The sequence below is a fragment of the Hemitrygon akajei genome, chromosome 11 (assembly GCF_048418815.1).
Source record: "Hemitrygon akajei chromosome 11, sHemAka1.3, whole genome shotgun sequence".
Lineage (NCBI taxonomy): Eukaryota > Metazoa > Chordata > Chondrichthyes > Myliobatiformes > Dasyatidae > Hemitrygon > Hemitrygon akajei.
This window is the reverse complement of record NC_133134.1, coordinates 158,633,639-158,659,958: the sequence shown is the minus strand read 5'-3', so window position 1 is coordinate 158,659,958 and position 26,320 is coordinate 158,633,639. Positions and strand designations below refer to the sequence as shown.

At 47.7% G+C, this 26,320-nt stretch overlaps 1 protein-coding gene across 4 annotated transcripts in view; it reads left to right on the top strand.

Moving 5' to 3' along the window:
- The window catches only part of zhx3b (zinc fingers and homeoboxes 3b), a 127,807-nt gene extending 104,253 nt beyond the window's left edge, over positions 1-23,554 (top strand). For all 4 annotated transcript variants that reach the window (XM_073062032.1, XM_073062034.1, XM_073062030.1 and 1 more), the window contains 2 exons: positions 15,614-18,475; positions 22,417-23,554. In XM_073062032.1, the coding sequence (XP_072918133.1) occupies positions 15,763-18,475; positions 22,417-22,427 (2,724 nt within the window). In that variant the 5' untranslated portion in view covers positions 15,614-15,762 and the 3' untranslated portion in view covers positions 22,428-23,554. The remainder of the gene's footprint in view (positions 1-15,613; positions 18,476-22,416) is intronic.
- The last annotated feature ends 2,766 nt before the right edge of the window (positions 23,555-26,320 follow it).

Below are 26,320 nucleotides of genomic sequence, written 5' to 3'. Positions count from 1 at the left end.
AAGGCACAGAGTCGACTGTACTTCCTTAGAAGGTTGGCGTCATTCAATGTCTGTAGTGAGATGCTGAAGATGTTCTATAGGTCAGTTGTGGAGAGCGCCCTCTTCTTTGTGGTGGCATGTTGGGGAGGAAGCATTAAGAAGAGGGACGCCTCACGTCTTAATAAGCTGGTAAGGAAGGCGGGCTCTGTCGTGGGCAAAGTACTGGAGAGTTTAACATCGGTAGCTGAGCGAAGGGCGCTGAGTAGGCTACGGTCAATTATGGAAAACTCTGAACATCCTCTACATAGCACCATCCAGAGACAGAGAAGCAGTTTCAGCGACAGGTTACTATCGATGCAATGCTCCTCAGACAGGATGAAGAGGTCAATACTCCCCAATGCCATTAGGCTTTACAATTCAACCGCCAGGACTTAAGAACTTTTTAAAAGCTATTATTAATGCTTTTTGAGATAGTGATTTAGATGCATATCATATTTTTTACTGAGTTAAGTATTGTATGTAACTAGTTTTGCTACAACAAGTGTATGGGACATTGGAAAAAAAAAGTTGAATTTCCCCATGGGGATGAATAAAGTATCTATCTATCTATCAATCACCTAACATCTTATACTACTTCCTCCCCACCCCCACCTTCTTACTCTGACCTCTCCTCTTTCTTCCCAGTCCTGATGAAGGGTCTCGGCCTGAAACGTTCACTGTGTGCTCTTTTCCATAGATGCTGCCCGGCCTGCTGAGTTCCTCCAGCATTTTGTGTGTGTTGCTTTAGAGCTCCAGTTACTTGACAGTCAGTCTGGAACCCTGTGTAGCGGATATTCTAACAATCCAGTGTCGCTGCTGGCGGCCTAGCACAGGTTGTTGTCCTTGTATGACGTGCCCTCCAATCGATCCAATCATAATGTTCCAGAAGTCGAGGAGATGTATTTGATCCTTTATTAGCAATTAGCAATGCCATTAATGGTATCCAAGCAGTCAACAAAAGATATGACATCCGTCGGTCCCCAGCTCCAAACTAAACAAAGCCTGAATACGTAATTTACTCCCTTCGCTTCTACCGCGTTCTCACTCACGTGACTCGTTCCTATAATACAGATAATAAATGCACGACACAGAGTACAATGCAGATAGTAAACAGATTCAGATAGTTTGAATCCCAACCTGACAGCTGAAGAATCTAAATTCAAGTAGTTAAATGAACTTGGAATTATCAGAGATACAGTAGCTAGTCCCAAACACTTAGCTGGCCTGCTAATATGCTTCAGGGAGTGAAATCTGCCGTCTTTACCTTGCCTGGTCTCTCCATGGACAGAAATCAAAATACCACAGATACTGGAGATCTGAAATAAAAGTAGTAAATGGAACCACTGCATTGAGAGGGAAAATAACTCAGCCACGGTTGAATGTTGGAGCAGGCTTGATGGGCTGAATGGCCTAATTTTGCTCCTATGGCTTATGATCACTCAGCATCTGTGGATAAAGAAGCAAAGAGAAGGTTCTTCAATCTTCTCCCCCCTCCCTCTCCCCCTCCATGTCTCCTTCTCCCCCTCCCTCTCCCTCTCTCTCCCCCTCTCCCCCTCTCCTTCCTGACCTGCCAAGTGTTGCCAACATTTTCTGTTTTTAGTTTGGTCTCAATGTTAACCAGAGAATCTTCCCAACTCCCACCCATCCCTAATGCCACTAACTGCCCCCTGAATTGGCAAATTGGCCAAGCAGCCCTGGCACTGCCAGTGATGTCACATCCTGCATGGGGATAACGCGAAATGCTGGAAGTGTCGTCATCATTTCCAGATGTTGATGGACTGATGTGGAGAGGGACTTAGGAGTCCTCATGCAAGTCTCCCAGGGTTAATATAAAGGTTGAGTCAGTGGTAAAGAAGGCAAATGCAGTGTTGGCATTTATTTCAAGGGGAATAGAATATAAAAGCAAGGAGATAATGCTGAGCCTTTATAAGACACCAGTCAGGCCAGATTTGGAGTATTGTCAACAGTTTTGGGCCCCGTATCTCAGAAAGGATGTGTTGTCATTGGAGTCCAGAGGAGGTTCACAAGGATGATTCCAGGAATGAAGGGGTTAACATATGAGGAGTGTTTGGCAGCTTTGGGCCTGTACTCACTGGAGTTTAGAAGAATGCAGGAGGGATCTCATTGAAACCGACTGAATGTTGAAAGGACTAGATAGGGCGGATATGGAGAAGATGTTTCCTTTTCTAGGGGTATCCAGAGCTGGAGGGCACAATCGCAAAATTGAGGGGCAACCTTTTAGAGGGGAGGTGAGGAGGAATTTTTTCGCCAGAGAGTAGTAAATCTGTGGAATGCTCTGCTGTACGCTGCGATGGAGGCCAAGTCCATGGGTATTCTGAAACCAGAAATTGATAGCTTCCTGATTGGTCAGGGCACCGAAGAATATGGCGAGACGGCAGGTGTACAGGGTTGAGTGGAATCCGGGATCAGTTACGATGGAATGACAGAGCAGAGTCGATGGGCTGAATGGCCTAATTCTGTTCCAGTGTCTTATGGTCTTAAGGACTGCAGGATGTTAGTTACAGGGAGAGAATGGATTGGATTGGCTTTTAACCCCTGGAATGAAGGAAGCTAATGGGCGAACTGTTAGAAGCTAAATTAGGATTAGGAAAGGCATAGACAGACCGAATATTTTCCCTGTGGTAAAGATATCAAAAACAAGTAGAGACAGAGCACACTCTACCAGGCCTACCCTACTCTCTCTGATGGATGGGGCACAAGAGATCGAGGGGGAACATTGCTTTGTAAGTTCCCTTTTGAGTGATCTGAATGCAGGGGTTAACGTTTCAAGTACTTGTGTCTGTGGTTTTAAGGAGAGTTTGAGGGGGATACGTGGGAAGTTTTCTCTTACACACAGAGAGGGGAGCATTGCTTCCATATGTCGGGACGTGGTACTGGCTGACGGAGTTTGCACCAGTGAAGGTGGCGGGGTGGGGGGGGGGGAGTGTGACGAGTCGGCTGGAAGGGGAGATGGTCTGTGCAGAGCTCCCTGTACTGAGCGATGCTGACGTGCCCTGGGGAGGAGATGGAGGCAGGGTGGACGGGAGGCCCAGACTGATTTCAAATCCAAGCAGATTGTACTGAGGGGTGGGGGATGGGAGAAGTATATGAGCATAAACTTCCATCTCCCCACCCTTCAGAAAGGGGCCACTCTTTAATATTAAAGTGACTTTTTTAAAAAGATGGCCCCTTTTTACAAAGCCATGAGTAGAAGAAATGACATCTTTAAATTTAACAGGTCAGATAGCATCCATGGAAAGGAATAAAGAGTCAACATTTTGGGGGGGGGGGGGGGTGGGGGGTAGGGTGTGTGTGTGTGTGTGTGTGTGTGTGTGTGTGTGTGTGTGTGTGTGTGTGTGTGTGTGTGTGTGTGTGTGTGTGTGTGTGTGTGTGTGTGTGTGTGTGTGTGTGTGTAATCTTTTGTATTTATTACATCTTTAATTTGTGTTTCGTTCACTGGCATTGGCTGACATTTGATAAAGGTTTGGGCCCAGAGCAGTTATGAAACTGAGCCATTGCTGGTCATTTTCCTGCTGTCCCTTTCGGTTCAGCTGCTTCGTGGAGGGGGTAGCCTGCTGAAAGGGCAACATCTCGCTCTCCATATCATACTGCCCCGGCTCCGTTTCGACTTCAGCAGCTAGGACACAAAATCCATGGTCGACCTTGACTAACGGAGGCCGTCAACCTACATGTTACCATATATTACCTTGAGATTCATCCTTCGCAGGCATTTACAGGAAGAAGAAAAACAATCAAATTTTACAAAAAGCTACACATAAACAGACAAAGACTGACAAATAACCGATGGGCAAAAGAAGACAAACTTTGCAAATACAAATAGTACTGGATACACAAGTTGTGAACAGTGTGTAGGTTGTAGAATCAGTTCTGAGTTGTGAATGAATTTATCCACAGCAGTTCAGAAACCTGAAGCTTGTATGGTAATAACTGTTCCTGAACCTGGTAGTGTAGGAACAAAGGCCTCCTGCCCGATCGTAGTAGTGAGAAGAGGGTATTGCTTCGATGGTAGGGGTTCTTTGCACTCTAGTGGCAGAGCTCCATGTAAACGTACTCAGTGGTAGGAAGGGCTTTGCCTACAATGGACAGAGCTGTGTTCACTTTCTTCTGCCTGTTTCATTCTTGGACATTGGTATTTTCATACCAGGTCGTGTTTCAGTTAGTTTGGTTCACCGTGTCCCTCAGCACACTGTCCCACGCCTTGGTATGCGTGAATTGGCAGTATCTACTTGTGGACATCTCTTTAATCTGGTAGACCAATATATTTTGGGTAAATGATAGTGTGTATTTACTTGAATTGATGATGCTCCGGCAGCAGTTGATGTTTGCCTCGGTTAATGTCCCTGCGAACAGCCCATAGAGCACAGGGTCCTGTAGCTTATCTGGGTGAACCTTGATAAGGTCCAACACATCCTACTCCAGACATTCTCAGCCAAACAGAGTCCACGCCCGTCATGGGTAATCATCTCATCTGTGCTAAACACAAGCAGATGCTAGAAATCCAGAGCAACACAACAAGACATGCTGGAGGAACTCCGCAGATCAGGCAACGTCTATGGAAAGGGATAAACATTTCAAGTTTTGGGCTGAGACCCTTCATCAGGGCTCATGTTGAAGGGGCTTGGCCTGAAACATTGCCTGATTATTCCTCTCCAAAGATGCTGCCTGACATGCAGAGTTCCTGCAGTATTTTATGTTCCTTGTTAAAACTTTTTTTTTTAGTATTACAAGGATATGTAATTTATTTAATTATGAGATGTTGATATTATACCCTAAGACCAATAAGATGAAGGAGCAGAATTAGGCCATTTGGACCATTAAGTCTGCTCCACCATTTCATCATGGCTGATCAACTTTCTCTCTCAGCCCGTCTCCTGCCTTCTCCCCGAATCCCTTAATGCCCTGACTAATCAACAATTTATCAACTTCTGCCTTAAGTAACTTGGCGTTCACAGCTGCCTGTGGCAATGAATTCCACAGATTCACCAGTCTCTGGCTAAAGAAATTCATGCTCATCTTTGTTTTAAAAGGACACCCCTCGGCAGGTAATAGTTGTTAAGTATTGTGTCATATGTATTTACCTATAGCTATATAAGACCTTAGTTGGACCCCACTTGCAATACTGTGTTCAGTTCTGGTCACCTCACTACAGAAAGGATGTAGATACTATAGAGAGAGTGCAGAGGAGGTTTACAAGGACATGACCTGGATTGGGGAGCATGTCTTATGAAAATAGGTTGGGCGAACTTGGCCTTTTCTCCTTGGAGCGACGGAGGATGAGAGGTGACCTGATAGAGGTGTATAAGATGATGAGAGGCATTGATCGTGTGAATAGCCAGAGGATTTTTCCCAGGGCTGAAATGGCTAACATGAGGGGACATAGTTTTAAGGTGCTTGGAAGTAGGTACAGGGGGGATGTCAGGGGTACGTTTTTCACACAGAGAGTGGCGGGTGTGTGGAATGCCAGCAACGGTGGTAAAGGCAGATACAATAGGGTCTTTTAAGAGACTCTTAGATCAGTACATGGATCTTAGAAAAATAGAGAGCTATGCGCTAGGGAAATTCTAGAGTAGGTTACATGGTCGGCACAACATTGTGGGCTGAAAGGCCTGTAATGTACATTCGAATGCTGTTCATAGACTTCAGCTCAGCATTCAACACAATCATCCCTCAGAAACTGATTGGAAAGCTGAGCCTACTGGGCCTGAACACCTCCCTCTGCAACTGGATCCTAGACTTCCTGACTGGGGGACCTCAGTCAGTCCGGATCGGGAGCAGCATCTCCAACACCATCACACTGAGCACGGGGGCTCCCCGGGGCTGTGTGCTCAGTCCACTGCTGTTCACTCTGCTGACCCACGACTGTGCTGCAACACACAGCTCGAACCACATCATCAAGTTCGCCGATGACATGACCGTGGTGGGTCTCATCAGCAAGAACGATGAGTCAGCTTACAGAGAGGAGGTGCAGCGGCTAACGGACTGGTGCAGAGCCAACAACCTGTCTCTGAATGTGAACAAAACAAAAGAGATGGTTGTTGACTTCAGGACGGCACAGAGCGACCCCTCCCCACTGAACATTGACAGCTCCTCGGTAGGGATCATTAAGAGCACCAAATCTCTTGGTGTTTACCTGACAGAGAATCTCACCTGGTCCCTCAACACCAGCTCCATAGCAAAGAAAGCCCAGCAGCATCTCTACTTTCTGCAAAGGCTGAGGAAAGTCCATCTCCCACCCCCCATCCTCATCACATTCTACAGGGGTTGTATTGAGACCATCCTGAGCAGCTGCATCACTGCCTGGTACAGAAATTGCACCATCTCCGATTGCAAGGCCCTGCAGTAGATAGGTCAATTGAAAAGATGATCAGGGTCTCTCTTCCCACCATTACAGACATTTACACTACAGGTAGTCCCCGAGTTATGAATATCTGACTTATGGACAACTCGTACTTACGAACCGAGGAAGGAGAACACCATCCGCCATTTTTAAGTCGTATCGCGACGCTGTCTGCCATTTTAAATTCTTGCTGTTGACACTGTGTTGAGTGTGTAACTTTGTATTTGGCTTAAATTTTTCTTAGCAAGATTCACCCTGACCCCCCCCCCCCCCCCCGTTCCGGTCGGCTGGTGGCGCAGTGAGATCAGCGCCGGGCTGTAGGACGGAGGTTGCCGAGTTCGATCCAGTGACAGACCGCTCCCGTGCAGGGTTGATGTCGAGCTCGCAACTCGACATTGTAAAAAAAAACACACTGCCACCTCCAGTTTAAATTCCCACGCGGAATATTGTGGATGATCAAACACCCAAACCCAGCACAGCCCCCACTTGTCCCATTTAACCTGTCTCAGTGCGGTGGTCCTTAGGACCCAGTGGACCTCGGGAGCTGGCGCAGCTCGGGACCCACCATCCGTGGTGTTTCTGTTCCATTGACGGGAAGCGATCGCGATTGAAAATAATGTGGAAATAATAAAGCGATCGGAAAGAGGTGAAACGCCATCGCTCATTAGAAAAGCGTTAGGCTACTGTCGGTCAACAATCGGAACAATTTTGAAGGATAAAGTGAGAATAATGGAGCATGTGAAAGGCCTTGCCCCAATGAAAGCTACAATTATTACTAAGCAACACAGTGGTTTGATTATTGGAATACATACGTTCCTTAAGTGTTTTATATGCATAGGAAGGTAAAATATATACTATATATTAAGACAAACATTTGACTAACTGACGCTAAATAATACCGGATGTACTTGTTCTGACTTAAAGACGGACTCAGGAACGGAACTCGTTCGTAGCCCGGGGACTGCCTGTGCACGCTGCATCCGCAAGGAAACAGCATTATGAAGGACCCCATGCACCCCTCATACAAACTCTTCTCCCTCCTGCCGTTTGGGAAAAGACACCGGAGCATTCGGGCTCTCACAACCAGACTGTGTAACAGTTTCTTCCCCCAAGCTATCAGACTCCTCAATACCCAAAGTCTGGACTGACAACAACTTACTGCCCTCTACTGTGCCTGTTGTCTTGTTTATTATTTATTGTAATGCCTGCACTGTTCTGTGCACTTTATGCAGCCCTGGGTAGGTCTGTAGTCTAGCGTAGTTTCTTTTTTCTGTGTTGTTTTCACGTAGTTCAGTGTAGTTTTTGTACTGTTTCATGTAGCACCATGGTCCTGAAAAACTTTGTCTCGTTTTTACCGTGTACTGTACCAGCAGTTATGGTCGAAATGACAATAAAAGTGACGTCTTGACTTTGTAACGTACTGTGGATTTCTATGTTTCTATATATGATGGACTAGGTATGGATAGCAGATTTCCTTCCCTCAAGGGCATTAATCTCTACAGGACACCAAGGAAGTCGAACGTTATGGCGATAGGGCTGGAACCTGTTCCTGGGGTAGATCATTCATGATCTTGATAAATGACAGAGCTATTTTGCAGGGCCAGCTCTTATTTCTGGCAAGCCTTGGTTAGAACTGCTCACAACAATGTGGAGGAGAGACGCCAAGCAGTTCTAATCACTGCCCGACAAAGAAGAAAAAGCAATAGCAGCGGCTCCACTTCCAGACCCAGCTCAGTTTTCATGCCCTTATTATAGACGTCTACGCCACTCACAGCTTGGACTCTGCAGCCACGGAGCAGAACCGCACAGATCAGTCATCCTCAGATATAATCAAACTATTATTGTTATGAGGATTAACTTTTAAAATCCTAGATATTTTAGTGAACACCGTAAGAATATAATAAAATATGTGAGTACATTTAGGAAATTTGAGCAAGGAGTCTCTCTCCGCCATTCAATCGTAGTTGTTTTCTCTTTCTCAACCCCAATCTCCTGCCTTCCCCCTGCGACATGGAACACTGAACATTGTAGCACGGTACAGGCCCTTCGGCCCACCATGTTGTGCCAACCTGTCAACATACTCCAAGACCAATCTGAAGCTCTCCTCCTGCATAGACCTCCATTTTTATTTCATCTACGTACCTATCCAAGAGTCTCTTAAATATCCCTAACGTACAGTATCTGCCTTTAGCACCACCCCAGGCATTGGAATCCCCACACTGACACTTAACCCTTGACTCCCTTAATAATGAAGAACCTGTCAACCTCTGCCTTAAATGCATCCAATGACTTGGCCTCCACAGCCCATTGTGGCAACAAATTCTACACATTGACCATCCTCCTCATCTCACTTCTAAAGGAACGTCGCTTTTCGGATCCTAGACTCTCCTCCCAATGTAAACATCTCCCCCCCCCCCCCCCATGTCTACTGTATTCACACCTCTCAGTATTTCAGTATTTGGTAATATAAGTACTTAACCATGAATACCTCAGTTAACACAGTGGAATTTGACCTTGTATCTCCAGATCAGTGATCCCAAACCTTGGCCAAAAGGAAGGAAGTTAACGTTCTCATGTGCTTTTGATTTTTAATAGGACTCCTAATTATAAAACACTTAAGGAAGGGACAGCTGATAGACTTGCAAGTTGGCTGGGCGGAAATGGCAGAAATAGCTGGTAAACCCGTTGGCCACAGAGATCAGGATCGGTGGCTTCGGCCTGGTTCCTGGAACGAGAGCCCACCAGGAGAGCTGTGTGATATTGATGGTAGGATTGGTTTATGTGGTCTTTCTGACCTCTCTGTGCGGGGTCTCCACTGCACCAGGTCCTGCTGTCAGTCAAACCCAGTGATGCAGCGGGTTTTAGTAATGCAGTCAGAACGAGAGAGGTCATCAAGAGTTCCTGTGTGTGCTACAACAGCACAAAGGCATTTAGAAAACCATAGGACATAGGAGCAGATTTAGGCCATCCGGCCTATCGAGTTCTTCCGCCATCCAGTCATGGCCGATTTATTTTTCCGCTCAACCCCAATCTCCAGCCTTCTCCCTGTAAACTTTGACGCCCTTACTAATCAGCTTCTGCATCTTATTTAGCAAAACCAAATTCAGCAAAACCTCCCCACCTGTCCAGCATCCTTTCCCCATCCATCCAGCATCCCCTCCCCACCAGCTCAACATCCCCTCCCCACCCATCCAGTACCCTCTCCCCATTCATCCACCATCTTCTTCTCCCCAACCATCCACCAACCAGCATACCCTCCCCACCCACCTAGCATCTCCTCCCCACCAATCTAGCATCACCTCCCTACCCATCCACCATCCCCTGCCCCCCACCCAGTATCCTCTCCCCACCCACCTAGCATCTCCTCCCCACCCATCCAGTACCCTCTCCCCATTCATCCACCATCTTCTTCTCCCCACCCATCCACCAACCAGCATACCCTCCCCACCCACCTAGCATCTCCTCCCCACCCATCCAGTACCCTCTCCCCATTCATCCACCATCTTCTTCTCCCCACCCATCCACCAACCAGCATACCCTCCCCACCCACCTAGCTTCTCCTCCCCACCCATCCAGTACCCTTTCCCCATTCATCCACCATCTTCTTCTCCCCACCCATCCACCAACCAGCATACCCTCCCCACCAGCTCAACATCCCCTCCCCACCCATCCAGTACCCTTTCCCCATTCATCCACCATCTTCTTCTCCCTACCCATCCACCAACCAGCATACCCTCCCCACCCACCTAGCATCTCCTCCCCACCGATCTTGCATCACCTCCCTACCCATCCACCATCCCCTGCCCCCCAGCCAGTATCCTCTCCCCACCCACCTACCATCTCCTCCTGACCCACCCACCATCCTCTCCCCACCTGTCCACCATCCCCTCCCCACCGGTCCACTATCCCCTCCTCACCGACCCACCATCCTCTCCTGACCCACTGGTCCGCTATCCCTTCCCCACCCACTCAGTATCCTCTCCCGACCCGTCCACCATCCTCTCCCCACCCACCCACCATCCCCTCCCGACCCACCCACCATCCTCTCTGACCCACTGGTCCGCTATCCCTTCCCCACCCACTCAGTATCCTCTCCCGACCCGTCCACCATCCTCTCCCCACCCACCCACCATCCCCTCCCGACCCACCCACCCACCATCCCTTCCTGACCCACCCACCCACCATCCTCTCCTCACCAGTCCACCATCTTCTCCCCGTCCATCCGGCATCCTCTTTGACTTCCTACCATCAGGCAGGAGACTCTGATGCATGAAGACAGGAAAGGTCAGGAACAGCTTCTTCCCTCAGCCCATTGGGCTTCTGAACTCCATACTTGAAGTCTAACTGGTTAACCTTACAATATTTAAGTATGCACTTTACTTTGTTTGTCTATGAGTAATTTATTTGTAGATTTAATTCTTACTTTCCTCAGTCATTGTGTGTTATATGTGTGTAATGTGTTCTACTGTGTTTTACACCCTGGTCTGGAGAAACGTTTGTCTCGTTTGACAAGTGTATGTGTATGCAGATAAATGGCAATAAACTTTGCTTGACAGGATGTGGACATCACTGGTAAGTTTGGCATTTATTGTCCATTCATATTAGGGCAGCAAAATGGTGCAGCTGCCTCACAAGCACCAGTGATCCCGGTTTTAATCCTGACCACTGGTATTGTGCAGGTCGGTCAGTTAATTGGCCACAGTAAGTTGCACCTAGTCTGTAGCTAAGGAGTAGTCATTGAGTGGAGTTGATAAGAATGTGGTATCAATGTGAACTCAGTCAGCTCCATCATGGGCATCTTCAAAAGGCGATGCCTGAAAGAGCAGCGTTCATCCTGAATGATGCCTGCCATCAGGACGTGCCCACTTCTCATTGCTACCATCTGTGAGGAGGGACAGGGTCCTGAAGGCACACGCAACGATTTAGCAACAGCTGCTTGCCCTCTGCCATCACCTTTCTGATTGGTCCACAAACCTGGGGACAACACCTCACTACTTTTGCTCTCTTTTTGCGTCACTTATTCGGGCTTTATTGTAATTTATAGTATGTTTTATGTACTGCACTGTACTGTTACCACAAAGCAATAAATTTCACAACGTGTCAGTGATAATAGACCTGATTCTGAGGAAAAGTACAAATGGGTGCTTTGAAGTTTAGCTTTATTTGTCCTGTGTTCATCGAAACACAGTGAAATGCGTCGCTTGTGTCAACGACCAACGCAGTCCAAGGACGTACTAAGGGTAACCCGCAAGTGTCACCCACTTTCCCAGCACAAACATAGTATGCCCACAACTTACTAACCCTAAACTATACGTCTTTGAGGAAACTGGAGCACCAGGAGGAAACCCAAGCGGTCGTGGGGAGAATATACAAATTCCTTGCGGGCAGTGGCGGGAATTGATCGTTGCGCTGTAAAGCTTTGTGCTAACCCTGCCACTTGATGTTCAGTACGGACTTGAAGGGCTGAAGATCCTGTGTCCATGTATGACCCTGAATTGTTCTTGAACAGAGTGGCTGACTAGGCCAGGGGAGAGCCCTGACACTGGTGGGTCTGGAATCCCTTACAGACCAGGCCAGGCAACGAAGCGAAATGTCAGCTGAGTCTTTCCGACAATCTGGCGGCTTTTGAGATGGTTCTGTGCTCCAGGCAGCAGCCTTGTAAATCCTGACCTCTCTGTTGGATGGATGATAGTTATTGACTAATTATAGTTGATAAGATGTGTCAAAAAGCCAGGCTTGGCCCAGGGAATTCTCCTCTGCTGGGATTACAGGTCATTGTGGACTGCTTAACTGGCCTTTCTACGTAAATCCGTACATATGTGACACCATTATATTTCTTCACATCCTGTGTTTGTCTAGAAGACATCCCCTTAGATCAGGGGTTCCCAACCTGGGGTATACGGACTCCGCACTTAATGGTATTGACCATAAGACCATAGCATATAGGAGCAGTAATAGGTCATTTGGCCCGTTGGGTCTGCTCTACCATTTCATCATGGCTCTAAGCCCCAATCTCCTGCCTTCTTCCCGTATCCCTTCATACCCTGACCAATCAGCAATGTATCAACCTCTGCCTCAAATATACATAAAGACTTGGCCTCCACAGCTTCCTGTGGCAATGAATTCCACAGATTCACCTCTCTCTGGCTAAAGAAATTCCTCTTCATCTCTGTTCTAAAAGGATGCCCCTCTATTCTGAGGCCGTGTCCTCTGGTCTCAGATTTGCTCACCATAGGAAACATCCTCTCGGCATCCACTCCGTCGAGGCCTTTCAACAGTTAATAGGTCTCAGTTAGGTCACTCTTCGTTCTTCCGAATTCCAGCAAATACAGCCATCAAGCGCTCTTCATATGACAGGCCATTCAATCCTGGAATTATTTTTGTGAACCTCCTTTGAAGCCTCTCCATTGTCAGCACATCCTCCCGAACTGTGCCCAGTGCTCCAAGTGAGGCCTCGCCAGGGCTTTGTAAAGACTCAGCGTTATGTCCTTGCTTTTATGTTCCGGTCCTCTTGAAATGAATGCAAACAACACATTTGCCTTCCCCCACCACAGACTCAACCAAAGATTACCGGTCCATGGCATAGGAAAGATTGGGAACCCCTGCTTTAGATGGCAGCACGGACTCTGGACTCGGTATGCCTGAGGGACTGCCTCATCCATTTATCATTAGCACACAGGCATTGTTCCTCCCACGGGGGCACTTCAGTAACGTGCAACAATTCCTCGGACAAACTCTCTCTCCGTGTTCATTATTCCAGTCATTAATTCTCAGGCATGTTGATGCAGTCTGAACACAAAACATCAATAATTCCCTTCTCTCCAAAGATGCTGCTCGACCCACTGATCTACTCTCACAGCTTTTTGTTGGCTTCAGATTCCAGCACCTGCAGTCTCAGATTCTATTCCCTGTAATGTTACTTTAGAGAATGTTTACGAGCTTTGTAATATGAGAACATATATTTTCTGCTGCTGCTATGTTAACAAATTTCACAACACGTGCCAGTGATAATAAACCTGATTCTGATTATGAAATACAGAACCGTGCTAAAGTCGTAGGCAAAAAATATATATAGTTAGAGTGCCTACGACTTTTCCACAGTACTATAGTAATTTTATGTATTGCACTGCCACACAAAAGATTTTCATGACATATGTGAGTGATGATAAACCTGATTCTGATATGGGTCTCTGTTGTGGAGTGAGAATGGGAAGGGGGCATGGAGAGGGGAATCATGGTGGGGAGAGGGGAGGGAGTGGGAAGCACCAGAGAGACATTCTGTGATGATCGATAAATCAATTGTTTGGAATCAAATGACTTTGCCTGGTGTCTCAGGAGTGGTTGTGTGCACCTGCACCACTCCTTGCCCATGGCAGTCCTTCTCTGCCACCTGCCCCATACCCCTTCCGCAACGCTCCATCTTTGCCAAACTCAACATCCTTTGCTCCTACCAAAATTGCAAACTCACTCTCCACTCCACGTTGACAAATACAATACTGTGCCAAACTCTTAGTGTCCTAGCTATATACATACATATATATATATATCTGCCCAAGACTTTTGCACAGTTCTGTATATTTCTCTAATGCTCCTGGGCATCACAGTGAGCTCCACAGACATATAGTTTAATAAATTATGGTAATGTGGAGATACAAGATCAACGGAGGCTACATCTGAGTTATGGAAGTCAAGGGGAAAGGCTGTGTGTGTCAGGTTTGATTCCCTGCCACTTTCTGTGGGGAGTTGGTATGTTCTCCCTGTTAGTACACAGGTTTCCTCAGGGTGCTCTGGTTTCCTCCCACATTACAGAGACTAACAGGTTAGGGTTGTTAAGCTTTGGGCATGCTTCGCTGGCACTGGAAGCATGGTGACACCTGCGGGCTGCCCCCAGCACATCCTCGGGTTGTGTCAGTCGTTGCCACCTTTCACTGTATATTTTGATGTTTCACTGTACATGTGACAAATAAACTAATCTTTTAAAAGAACCCAGTTCTGATGAAAGGTTTCGGCCCAAAACATTTACTGTTTTTTACCCTGCAAAGATGCTACCTAACTTGCTGAGTTCCTCCTGCATTTTGTGTGCGTTACCCTTTAAAAAATCTTTAATCTCTTTAATACACTAGTGCAAAGTATATTAACAATCTGGTTTACCTGAATATTTTTCCCCAGTAGTTCATTGTCAATATTCCTAATTGTTAATTAAGTTATTATTGCCACATGTACCCAGAAACAGTCAAAAATGTTAGGTTTGGAGTGATCTGGCATGCAAAACAAAGTTACAAACTAAATTTATTATCAAAGTACATTTATGACACCATCTACAACCCTGAGATTCTTCTCAGCTTGCTCAGTAAATCCAATGACTAATAGAATCAATGGGAGAATGTATCCAACAGGATGGACAAGCATCCAATGTGCAAACAAGAAGCTGCAAATACAAAGGAAAATAAAAATAAATAAGCAATAAATATTGAGAAACACACACAAAATGCTGGAGGAACTCAGCAGGCCAGGCAGCATCTATCGAAAAAAGTGCAGTTGACATTCCAGACCAAAACATTGACTGTGCTTTTTTCCATAGCTTCTGCCTGGCCTGCTGCGTTTCTCCAGCATTTTGTGTGTGGTTGTTTGGATTTCCAGCATCTGCAGATTTTCTCTTGTTTGTGGTTTGATAAATATCGAGAACATGAGATGAAGAGTCCTTGAAAGTGAGTCGATAGGTTGTGGGAACAGTTCAGTGATGGGGCAAGTGAAGTTGAGTGAAGTGCACCAAGATATTGCGAAGGGAAAAACAATAACAGTTACAGGAGGATCAGGGAGAATGGGCACTGAGAGGCAAGGAGTTCATCTTTATGGAACAAGAAGTCCATTGTGTAATCTTCAACAGTGGTTAGAAACTGTCCTTGAGCTTGGTGATGGTGTGCTTTCAGCCTGATGGAAGGCCGAGGGGCGGTGATGAGAGAGTGATTTGGTGACTGAGGTACTAGGTCATATTGGCTACTTTCCTGAAGCAGCTGGGAAGTGTTACCAGAGCCACTGGAGGGGAGGCTGTTTTTTGATGGTCCGAGCTGTGTTCTAACAGTAACTGGGAAAATCCTACATTATATTTATTCCACTCTGGCTCTCCTTTCTCTCGAGGTCAAATGAAGTACATAAAAAGCCTACAGCATTCTGTCGGTCAAATTGGAGACTTTCGAACTGCGGCTGCCTCTAATACCTCTCACTTTGGTTTTACAGGTGGGACCATCCGTTCAGAGGAGCTGCCTGAGAGACAAGTGGAGGGGAAGGTGTTAATGGAGAGAAGAGGACGCTGAGGAGAAATCTGCCGCTCGTGGAGTTGAGGACTCGGGTTGTGCGCTGGTTCTCCGACGCCATTGCCGTTCGTGATGGCGAGCAAGAGGAAGTCTACTACCCCGTGCATGATCCCAGCCAAAGCCCTAGCCTTGCAGGACCCAGCCATCAATATTAGCCCAGCACGCAATGATGCCGAAGAACCCTCACCGCAAGCACTTCCGGCTGATGACCAGCCGGCCGGTGAGGATGTCTACGCACAGAACAATGTCACAGAGCGCGGTGGCTTTGAATGCAAGTACTGCGATTATACCAGTCAGAACTACTACGCGTTCACCATGCACGTGGAGTCGGCGCACTCCGACGCCAGCGCAGACCAGCTGTACGTCTGTGTCGAGTGCAACTACAGCACCCGGAGCCAGGAGTCGCTGACGGTGCACAACGTCCTGTGCCACGTCGGCGAAGGCAACCTCAAGGTCAGCGTCATCAAGAAGGGCGGCCCGTCGGCGCCCGAGCACGACGCCTCTGAGGCCCAAAGCCACAGCGCCCAGGAGAACGGGGACGAGGTGGACCCCCAGTCCGAGATCTCCATCAGCAAGACACCCATCATGAAGATGCTGAAAGCCAGGCCAGACCCCAAGAGGATCAGTGTCACCCACCCGGCGAGGGAAGACCCCAGCGAGGAAGTAGGGGTGGCTGATGAGGCCATTAAGAAGGTCGAGGGTCTAGAGGTGCTCACGACCAATGGGCCCACCAACCCCAGCCAGGCCGTCAACGGCACAGCGGTGGTCCCGGTGCCCATCCTGCAGGCCGGAGTAGCCCAGATTGTCCCCGTGGTTCAGCAGCCGGCCTCGGGCAACAACTGCGGCTCCCTGCCCAAGGTGATGATCCCTCTGAGCAGCATCCCCACCTACAACGCCGCCATGGACACCAACAGCTTCCTCAACAACTCCTTCAGCAAGTTCCCCTACCCCACCAAGGCCGAGCTCTGCTGGCTGACAGTGGTGACCAAGTACCCGGAGGAGCAGCTCAAGATCTGGTTCACCGCCCAGCGGCTCAAGCACGGCATCAGCTGGACGCCCGAGGAGATCGAGGACGCCCGCAAGAAGATGTTCAGCACGGTGATCCAGGGCGTCCCGCAGCCGACCATCACCGTGCTGCCCGGCCAGGTGACCGCGGCCAACGGGGGCCAGCCCCTCTTCCAGGCCAACTTCCCCTGCCAGCTGATGACTCAAGCGGGCAACATAGTGGTCACCCAGTCCGGGGGTGGGGTGGTGAAGGGGGTCACCGTGACAGCGCCCCCCGTGGCAGTCAGTCTGGCCACTGTCCCCAAGCAGCCGGAGCCGCCCAAGTTCCAGCTGCAGAAGCTGGGGGGCTCCGCGGACGGACTGGGGGTGAAAGTCCTGACATCGGCCTCAGGTAGCCAGCCGGTGATCACCTCAGGCCACGGCCTGGTGTCGGAGTTCGGCACCTACAAGTACAAGAAAACCAAGGAGCAGCTGGCTGCCCTGAAGCAGAGCTTTCTGCGAGCCCAGTTCCCCGAGCACGAGGAGGTGGATAGGCTGGTGAGAGTGACAGGCTTGCAGGGCAAGGAGATCCGCAAGTGGTTTAGTGACCGCCGCTACAACTACAAGAACCTCAAGTGCAACCAGAACTTTGAGGCAGGCGGCCCCCACGTCCCTTCGCCCAGCACGGGCCTGGGGGAGGAGCACCCGTCTCCCCTGGCCACCACCCCGGGCCTGCAGCCCCACCGGCGCCAGTGGCAGACGGGCTGTGACTTCACCCTGCCCAAGTTCAAGGGCAAGTCAGCCGAGCAGCTCCGGGTGCTGGAGCACAGCTACGGCCTCAGCCCCTTCCCCTCCGAGGAGGAGGTGGACCGGCTGAGGGCCGAGACCAAGATGACCCGGCGGGAGATCGACCTGTGGTTCTCCGAGAGGCGCAAGGCCAAGCCGGACGAGCGGGGCCGCCGGGAGGAGGTGGGCGTGGCCGACTCCGCCGGCGACGAGGAGGAAGAGGAGGAGCCGGAGTCGGACGGGGAGGGGACGCCGAGCGACAGCAGCTCGGTGGACCTGAAGAGGGTGCTGGGCCCTCAGGAGCGCCAGAAGGCCGGCCCTATGAGGATGGGCAGCGGCCAGCCCAGGGCACCCCACCCCAGCCCCGTTCCCTGCCCCAGCACCACCAAGTACAAGGGCCAGAACAAGAAGACGGTCCACCAGCTGCACCTAATGAAGCTGCAGTTCATGCGGACACAGTGGCCGACGGTGGAGCAGTACGACGAGTTGGCCATCAGTGCCCGTCTCCCCCGGAGTGAGGTGGTGCGCTGGTTTGGCGATGCCCGCTATGCCCTGAAGAACGGGCAGCTCAAGTGGTACGAGGACTACAAGCGGGGCATTTACGCCATCCGGTCGGGCAGCAACAGCCTGGTCACCGACGTGCCGATGGAAAACCCCCGGGTTCGTCGGGCGCCGTCCAGGAAGAGCGGGAAGGCGGCCCTGTTCGAGTACTACACCCAGCACCGGATGCTGCACGAGGAGGACTTGGACCGACTGTGTGAGAAGTCTTGCATGAGCTACGAGCAGGTCAGGGACTGGTTCGCCGAGAAGCAGACCGAGGATGCCATGTACATGTCTGACTTGAGCAGCGAGGACCAGCACTCGGCCAATGGCGAGAGCGACAGGGCCAAGGGCGTCCTGCGGCACGCCGTGGAGGAGGCCTACTCCGACGTGACTGACAACAGCGATAACTGGGACGTCCAATCACGGGAGGGCCCTGCAGAGCTGAATGAGTTTGATGCGGAGAACATCTCTGGTGAGGGTCTGGGCTCGGGGGTGTGTGGGTGGGAGGCCGATGCAATCAGTGGGAGCACTAACCCGCAGTTTGATGAGGTGTAAAAACCAATCTTGTTCATGCCAATGCAGAAAGAACGCAGGTCTTTTAAATCTGACAAAAAACAATATGCTGGAAGCACTCAGCAGGTCAGGCAGCGTCTGTGCAGAATGGAATAGTTAGTGTTTCAGAGTTTACCTTCCTTAGATGCAGTTATCGGTTTCAAACTCATGAATTCCAGATCAGTAGTCTAATCCTACATTGATGTTGGTTTTGTTCCATTTCCTGATTCTTAAACTTTTAAAAGAAGATACTGACGTTGAATAGCATCTGACAAAGGATCTTGGACTTGAAATGTTAACACATTCCTCTGTCCACATAGATGCTGCCTAACTTACTGATTATTTCCAGCAAATTTTACCTCGAAGTTGTTCTCTCAGTTGGAGGTGGGGGAAGCGTCTCAATCTTTTCCCGTAAGATTGGCCTGATATGTGTGACCCTCATGTTCGGCTAGTGGCTTAATCTAGGGGAAGACAGCCTGTGGCCCAGCCAAACTTGAGAAATCTTGTTTGGGTGGATCCTTCGTGATGTGGTCCCCTGTTAGAATTCAGCATCATGAAATAACAAACAGTACACAATATGCGATTAAATGATTGAGATTTATAATTCTTTATTTGACTATAGGGTTAGTAAAGAAACAAAAAGAAAAAAGGGCCCATTCTCATGAAACAGTCTATGCACAATGTTGGAGCTGACGTTTTCCTGTCTGTTCGTTCTCTATCGATTTGCCTCCTGGTCGTCGACTCCTGGCCTCGTTCCAAGTCCACTCCATCCTGCAGACTACGACTTCCCCGTTCTGGCATCTTCTCTCTTCATCTTCCGCCGGTCCTCCGAACAAAAGACCGAGAAACCTTCGCTCGGGCACACAAGAAAGAAAAACATCTCCCCTCGTTGGCCAGCGCACATCCCAAAGTCCCCGTTATCTCTAGTCATAACCCAAACACCGCTGCTACAGAGAAACCATACATTAGCATGAAACGTTACAGTGCTTTACATGTGCAATTCATATCCTGTTCCAGTGTGGATGACTGCCGGTTGTTGACCAAGGCACTTGGGTTAGGGATGGGCAATAAATGCTGGCCTTGTTAGCTGCACTTTCATCCTGAAAATAAATAATAGTTTTTTCTAAGCCATCAGTTGACACTGGTAATCCATTTGGGATTAGTATGGCAGTACTGAAAGCTTCACTCTCCCGTCTTCATTTTTAGTAATTTTTGGAGTATGGTGAAGCTGACATTTATTGTCAAAAGTATATGTTCAAAGTAAATTTATTAGCAAAGTATGTAGACTCAGTGGCAACTTTATTAGAAACATAGAGAACCTACAGCACAATACAGGCCCTTCGGCCCACAAAGTTTATGCCGAACATGACCCTACCTTAGAAATTACTAGGCTTACCTATAGCCCTATATTTTTTTAAGCTCCATGTACCTATCCAAAAGTCTCTTAAAAGACCCTATCATATCCGCCACCACCACCATTGCCGGCATCTCATTCCACACACTCACCACTCTCTGAGTAAAAACCTTACCCCTGACATCTTCTCTGTACCTACTCCCCAGCACCTTCAACCTGTGTCCTCTTGTGGCAACCATTTCAGCCCTGGGAAAAAGCCTCTGACTATCCACACGATCAATGTCTCTCATCATCTTATACACCTCCATCAGGTCACCTCTCATCCTCCATCGCTCCAAGGAGAAAAGTTTCAGGAGTGGAAGTCATTGTGGTCTTCTGCTGCTGTAATCCATCCACTTCAAGATTCAATATGTTGTGCAATCAGGGACGCTTTTCTGCTCACCACTGTTATAACGTGTGTTTTTGTTTGAGTTAGTGTCACCTTCCTGTCAGCTTGACACAGTCTGAGCATTCTCCTCTGACCTCTCTCATTAACAAGGCAATTTAGCCACTGGACTGCCGCTCACTAGATGCTTCAATCGTGGCTGCTTCTCAACTCCATTCTCCTGCCTTCCTGCTGTAACCTTTGATGCCCTGGCTAATCAAGAATTTGTCAACCTCCATTTTAAATATACCCAATGATTTGCCTGCACAGCTGTTTGTGGCAATGAATTCCACAGATTAATCACCCTCTGGCTGAAGAAATTCCTCCTCATCTCTGTTCTAAAGGGATGTCCTTCTGTTTCTGAGACTGTGCCCTCTGGTCCTAGACTAACCCACTCTCTCCACATCCTCTCCACACCATCTCTAGGTATTTCAATTTTTCTAGCTTTTAATGAGATTCCACCCTCATTCTTCTAAACTCCAATGACTACAGGCTCAAAGCCATCAAACACTCCTCAATTGTTAACCTTTTATCAATGGGATCATTCTTGTAAAGGTCCATTTATGACCAATTCCCACTTACAGAGTTGGCCATCGAATATTATAGCACAGAAGCTGGTCTTCTGCCTAGACCCATTACCTGTACCTGGACCATAGTCCTCCATACCCCTCCTATCCACATACCTATCCAAACTTCTCTTAAATGTTACAACTGGTATCCTTATCCACACTGAGCGGAGAAGATCCCCTTAAATATTTCACCTTTCACCTTAAACCTATGACCTCTTGTCCCACTCACCCACCCTGAGGTGTTAAAGCCCGCATGCATTCGCCCTATCTATACCCCTCATAATTTTGTATACCTCTAAAAGATCTCCCTTCATTTTCCTGTACTCCGGGGAATAAAGTCCTAACCTATTCAACCTTTCCCTATGATTCCAGTCCTCAAGTCTTGGCAACACCCTTGTGAATTTTCTCTGTACTCTTTCATGCTTATTGACGTCTTTCCTGTCAGTAGATGACCAGAAGTTCACACTCTCTGTCCCTGCACTGCGAATGAATTGCCAACGAGTTTTCCACCAAACCAGTCACCTTGCTTTAGAAGTAGGGCTGACAGGCCCAGTTCTGTGTGCAATCTTGGAGGTTGTTGTCTCTGAAAACGTCACCTGCACACTGCTGTCATTGGTAACATCCTCGTTCAGTCCCACACCACCTGGACTGGCCTTCAATGGGATCAATAGTTGTGCATACGTACATTTATAATTCCATTTTCAATGTTTTTATAATTTATCTGAGGAAGTGAATAAAATGCACACATTTAAAGCCATACTAGCATTTTTCTGTAGGGTTTTGCAATTGGTAGTGTTGGGGCACACTTAGAGGCCGTGCATCGTATTGAGTCTATCCTGGCTCCTTGTAGAAAGATCCCTCATCTCATTCCCTGCTCTGCCTTGCAAACCAGTCTTTCTCAATAACACAAGGAATTCTGCAAATGCCAGAAGCCCTGAACGACACACAAAATGCTGGAGAAACTCAGCAAGTCAGGGATATTCTGGGCTGAGGCCTTTCATCAGGACTTCATGATGCTGCCTGACTTGCTGAGCTCCTCCACCATTTTGTGTGTGAGTCTCTCTGAATGCCCGTCCAATTCCCTTTGGGAAACCATGAATGACTCTGTTTCCATCACCCCAACAGGTAGTGAATTCATGATTATAATTATTCTTTCTGCAAAAATAAAAGTAATTCCTCATACCCCTTTTCATATCTTTTTCAACAGTTAGCAACCTGGTCCATTGAAGCTATCACTGGCTAAAGCCCCTTTAGTAGGCTTTTAATTACTAGCGTAATAGGTTCAGCACAACATAGTGGCGGAAGGGCTTTTCCCTATGCTGTTCTGTTCACCGTTGTATGGAATGCATGTGATCCACTTGTCTTTTGGATCTTGAGTGTCATAGATAGATGTTGAAATGTCCAGTTAGATGGAGAGAAAAAAAACCTTTGTATTCCATCACCAATCAAATTCTCTGCAAGACCCTCGGACATATTGTCTCAAGATGTTTTCTCTTTCCCCTTTGTTATTTCAGAAGCAGAGTGACGGAAGATGGGCACCCTCAAAAGTAAGGGAAACGAGTACTGCAGTTCATTCTTGAACGAAGAAGGCCGTGGACTATTCTGGGCCTGCTGCCGGCTTTGGCTGCTGTCCGGACTGACCAGATGCTGTGTTCGGAGGCTGCGGCTGTGGTTCAGACTGTCTCTCTAGTGTTTTGTGAGTGTGTGTGAGTGCGATGGCATCGTTACTGTAAATAGACATTGATATAACTGACTTGGGACACTTGAGGTGCTCACCTGAGATTTTATTGACATCCCTCAGGCACCACAGTCGAGGAATTGACTTCACTGCACAAATGAAGTTTTGTTTGTATATAACAGGACTGGGAAAAAAAGCATGCTTTCACCATGCTTACCAAATGGAGACTTTTAACTGGTGAATCCAAACCGAGATGATCGTAGAAAGGGTGTTTGATGCTTGGAGATACCCCAGTTTATATTCTGGGTTGTCAGTCCAGAATTACACCAGTAAAAATGTATTATCTATTCCTGTTGGAAAGCGAGCCAGATTTGGAAATACGCAACATTGTGACACGTCCCTTCCTTTATCGAATTCATCTGCATTTCAGGTGGAACATTGTTTACACGGGATTGAGATTTGCAAAGGTTCCAGTCCCCATGAACGACAGCAGAGATAACTAATGTTGAGTGTGGAGAACTGGAGGATGTGCCGAGGAAGCATGCGGTGATTTCAAGAGCACATAAAAGGAAGATCTCGTGGGGCATGTGGGGAGGGCAGTTAGGTGGTCAGGTCCACCGTGGTTTGAATGTGCTATGCTAGAACCCACGACTATAATTGGATTTTAAAATGTTGTGAGCAATTTTTCTTTGAAGAGCTTTGTGCTACTCACTGGTTAAATGGGACAGCTTAAACCAAAATGACCTTTCGAAAAAGATTTTTTTTTAAAGTAATTTTTATTGAGGGAACTGCGTGTAACTGGGGTCACTCGGGAGTCCGGTTATGTTTGGTACTTAAACAGCAAGGGTAGGCCTACGCTTCATTCGTTGTGACGGATGAATGAGTGGCTACGTATGTGCTTGTCACAATAGGAATTGTCAAGGAAGATATATGCAGGTCAGTTGTTCTAATTTAATAAAGTATATATATATTTATGTGTGTGCGTGCATGTTAAACAAATGGTCAACGTTGCTTTGAGAAACCAAAAAAAAAAAGTTTTTTTTGCCTGAGCCGGAATGCTTGAAAGACCTACGAGGGAGCTACGGTGTGGACGTACCAGGGAGAACTGAGTCCCACCTGTGGGCTATGAGGAATATGTCATCTGCTATGAACAATTACACACCATAGCGGGAATATGAAGGAAAGTCCTTATGCTGTGAATCCTTAATTTTCTGGCCTGAATTTCCAAATGATAGAATACATAGCAATGACTGGTAGAATGTGGTCCCCAGTTGGCAAAGGAAAACTATTTTCTTTTTAACATGTTTAAACCCATTCTCTCAAACCTTTCTTCTCTGCAAACAATCAAATTAAATTAGTAACACACACAAAATGCTGGAGGAAGCCAAGAGGTCAGGCAGTATCTGTGGAGAGGAATAAAGACATGATGTTTCAGCCCGAGACGTTTCATCACTCCCGGTGAAGGGTCTCGGCCCATAATGCTGACTGTTTAATCCTTTCCATAGATGCTGATGTCCTCCAGCATTTTGCATGTGTTACTTAAGAAAGTTTGCAGATGCTGGAAATCTAAAGCAGCACAAACAAAATGCTGGAGGAACTCAGCACACCAGGCAGCATCAATGAGTAAATAGTACATAGTCAGTGTTTCAGCTCAAGACCCTTCATCAGGACTGGAAACAATCTCTTGTTGTTTATGAATGAAATTGGTAATTGTAGATCAGTTGCTTCCTTTAAGTGTTTTATCAGAGCTTGAAGGATTCTGCGCAAAGGTGCCTTTCATTACTGTGTGTAATTCATTGGGACAATAACAATTCTTTCCTACCTCAGTGAAGTTCAGTGATGGAATTTGATTAAAATCTTAAGTCATTCTTTTAATGCTTCTGTTAGCACTTGGTAAGGTGTATCGTTAAAAGAATTGCGAGTGACTCCCATCTGAAGACCAGTATTTAGCAAGTTCCTGCTACTACTGCCCGTTGCACTGCTGGAGTTTAGGGCAGCCGTGAAGGTCCTCCATCTCCGGTGGTGGTCAGGGCTTCCCTCATTGTGTCAATATCTCAGGTTTCACTACTATCAGACATGCAAGTTCCAGGTCGAGACTCAGGAATACCGTCACACTTAGATGTAAAAGGATTCTTAATTGCTGCTTCCATAACAATTTTGCTTTACCAGTCGGGTGTTAGCCTTGAGCTGAACCCCCAAACCTGGAAGATGGTTGACCACTCTTAGTCTGCCCTCTGCCCTTTGACCTGTTTGACATGGGTGACCCTGTCAAGAGCCAAAGCACAAGGCCCTGACTCCAGCCAGCAGAGCTCCCTGGGTCACTGAGGCACGCAAGCCTCCAAGCCACGACAAGGTTGTGGTCCTCGAGGAGGACTTAGCAGGTTAACCACAGACACATCAGAGGAACTCAAAGATTTAAAAATTTGCCTTACTTCTTGTGTGTACACCGAAACATGCAGTAGAATGCATCGTTTGTGTCAATGACCAACACAGTCCGACGGTGTGCTGGAGGCAGCCCGCAATTATTGCTATGTTTCCGGCGCCAACGTAGCATGTCCAGAACTTACTAGCCTTAACCCATATGTCTTTGGAAAGCAGAGCACCCGGGGAAAGCCCAGTTCAGTCGTGGGGAGTATGAACCTACTCCTTACAGACAGCAGTGGAGAATTGAACCTGGGTCACTGGCGCAGTAAAGCATTACGCTAACCGCCATACTGCCGTGCAGCTGAGTAACAGACCCATAGCCTTTCTCCTTGACTTACAGTCCACTTGAACCCATTTAAAAAATATTATCTCTTAGTTACTGCCTGTAATGCTGCTGGCGTTTAGGGTAGCAGTGAAGGCCCTTCATTTCTGGTGGGGTTCAGGGCTTCCTTCATCGTGTCAGTAGCTTGCTCTCGGTTTTCACTCCTGTCAGTCGTGCAAATCCCAGGTGGAGACTCAGGAATACTGTCACACTCAGAAGTAGAAAGATTCTTCATTGCTGTTTCTGTAATAGATTTTTTTTTGACCAGTCAGGACTGTTAGCCTTGAGCTGAACCCCCAAACTCTTAGTCTGACCTCTACCCTTTGACCTGTTTGGCATGGGTGACCCTACCAATAGTCAAAGCATAAAGCCCTGACTCTAGCCAACTCTCTGGGTCATTGAGCCACACAAGCCTCCAAACCCTATGATAAGGTTGTGGTCCTCTTGGAGGAATATTACCTCTTGTTGGCAGTGTACTTGTTAGAATCACAATGACAATGATTTCCTCATTGATGACTTCAAATGGCGCACGATACTGCATGTTTTAAAAAACCCAGATTTCAATTGTGCACAATTTAAGCCTTGAAGTTAATCTAATTTTTCTAATTTTATTTAGAGATACAGCACGGTAACAGGCCTTGCCAGCCCAGCGAGCCCACACCACCCAATTTACACCCATGTGACCAATTAACCTACGGACCTGTACGTTTTTGGAATATGGGAAGAAATTGGAGCAGCCAGAGGAAAACTACACGGTCATGGGGAGAACGTACAAACTCCTTACAGACAGTGATGGAATTGAACCTGGATCGCGGGTGCTGTCGTAGTGCGATCTCTCGAGTCAAGTATGATGCTCTCCTAAGGGGTTGTCTATTGGTGGGTCTCAGGTGGCTGTAGAAGCCAATCTGGGATCTACTGTGGGCATGGGTAAGTGGTAGCTGAGGTTCGTGGTTGAGTCTTAACTGCGTTAGGCTGCCATGCCACCTTAATTGTT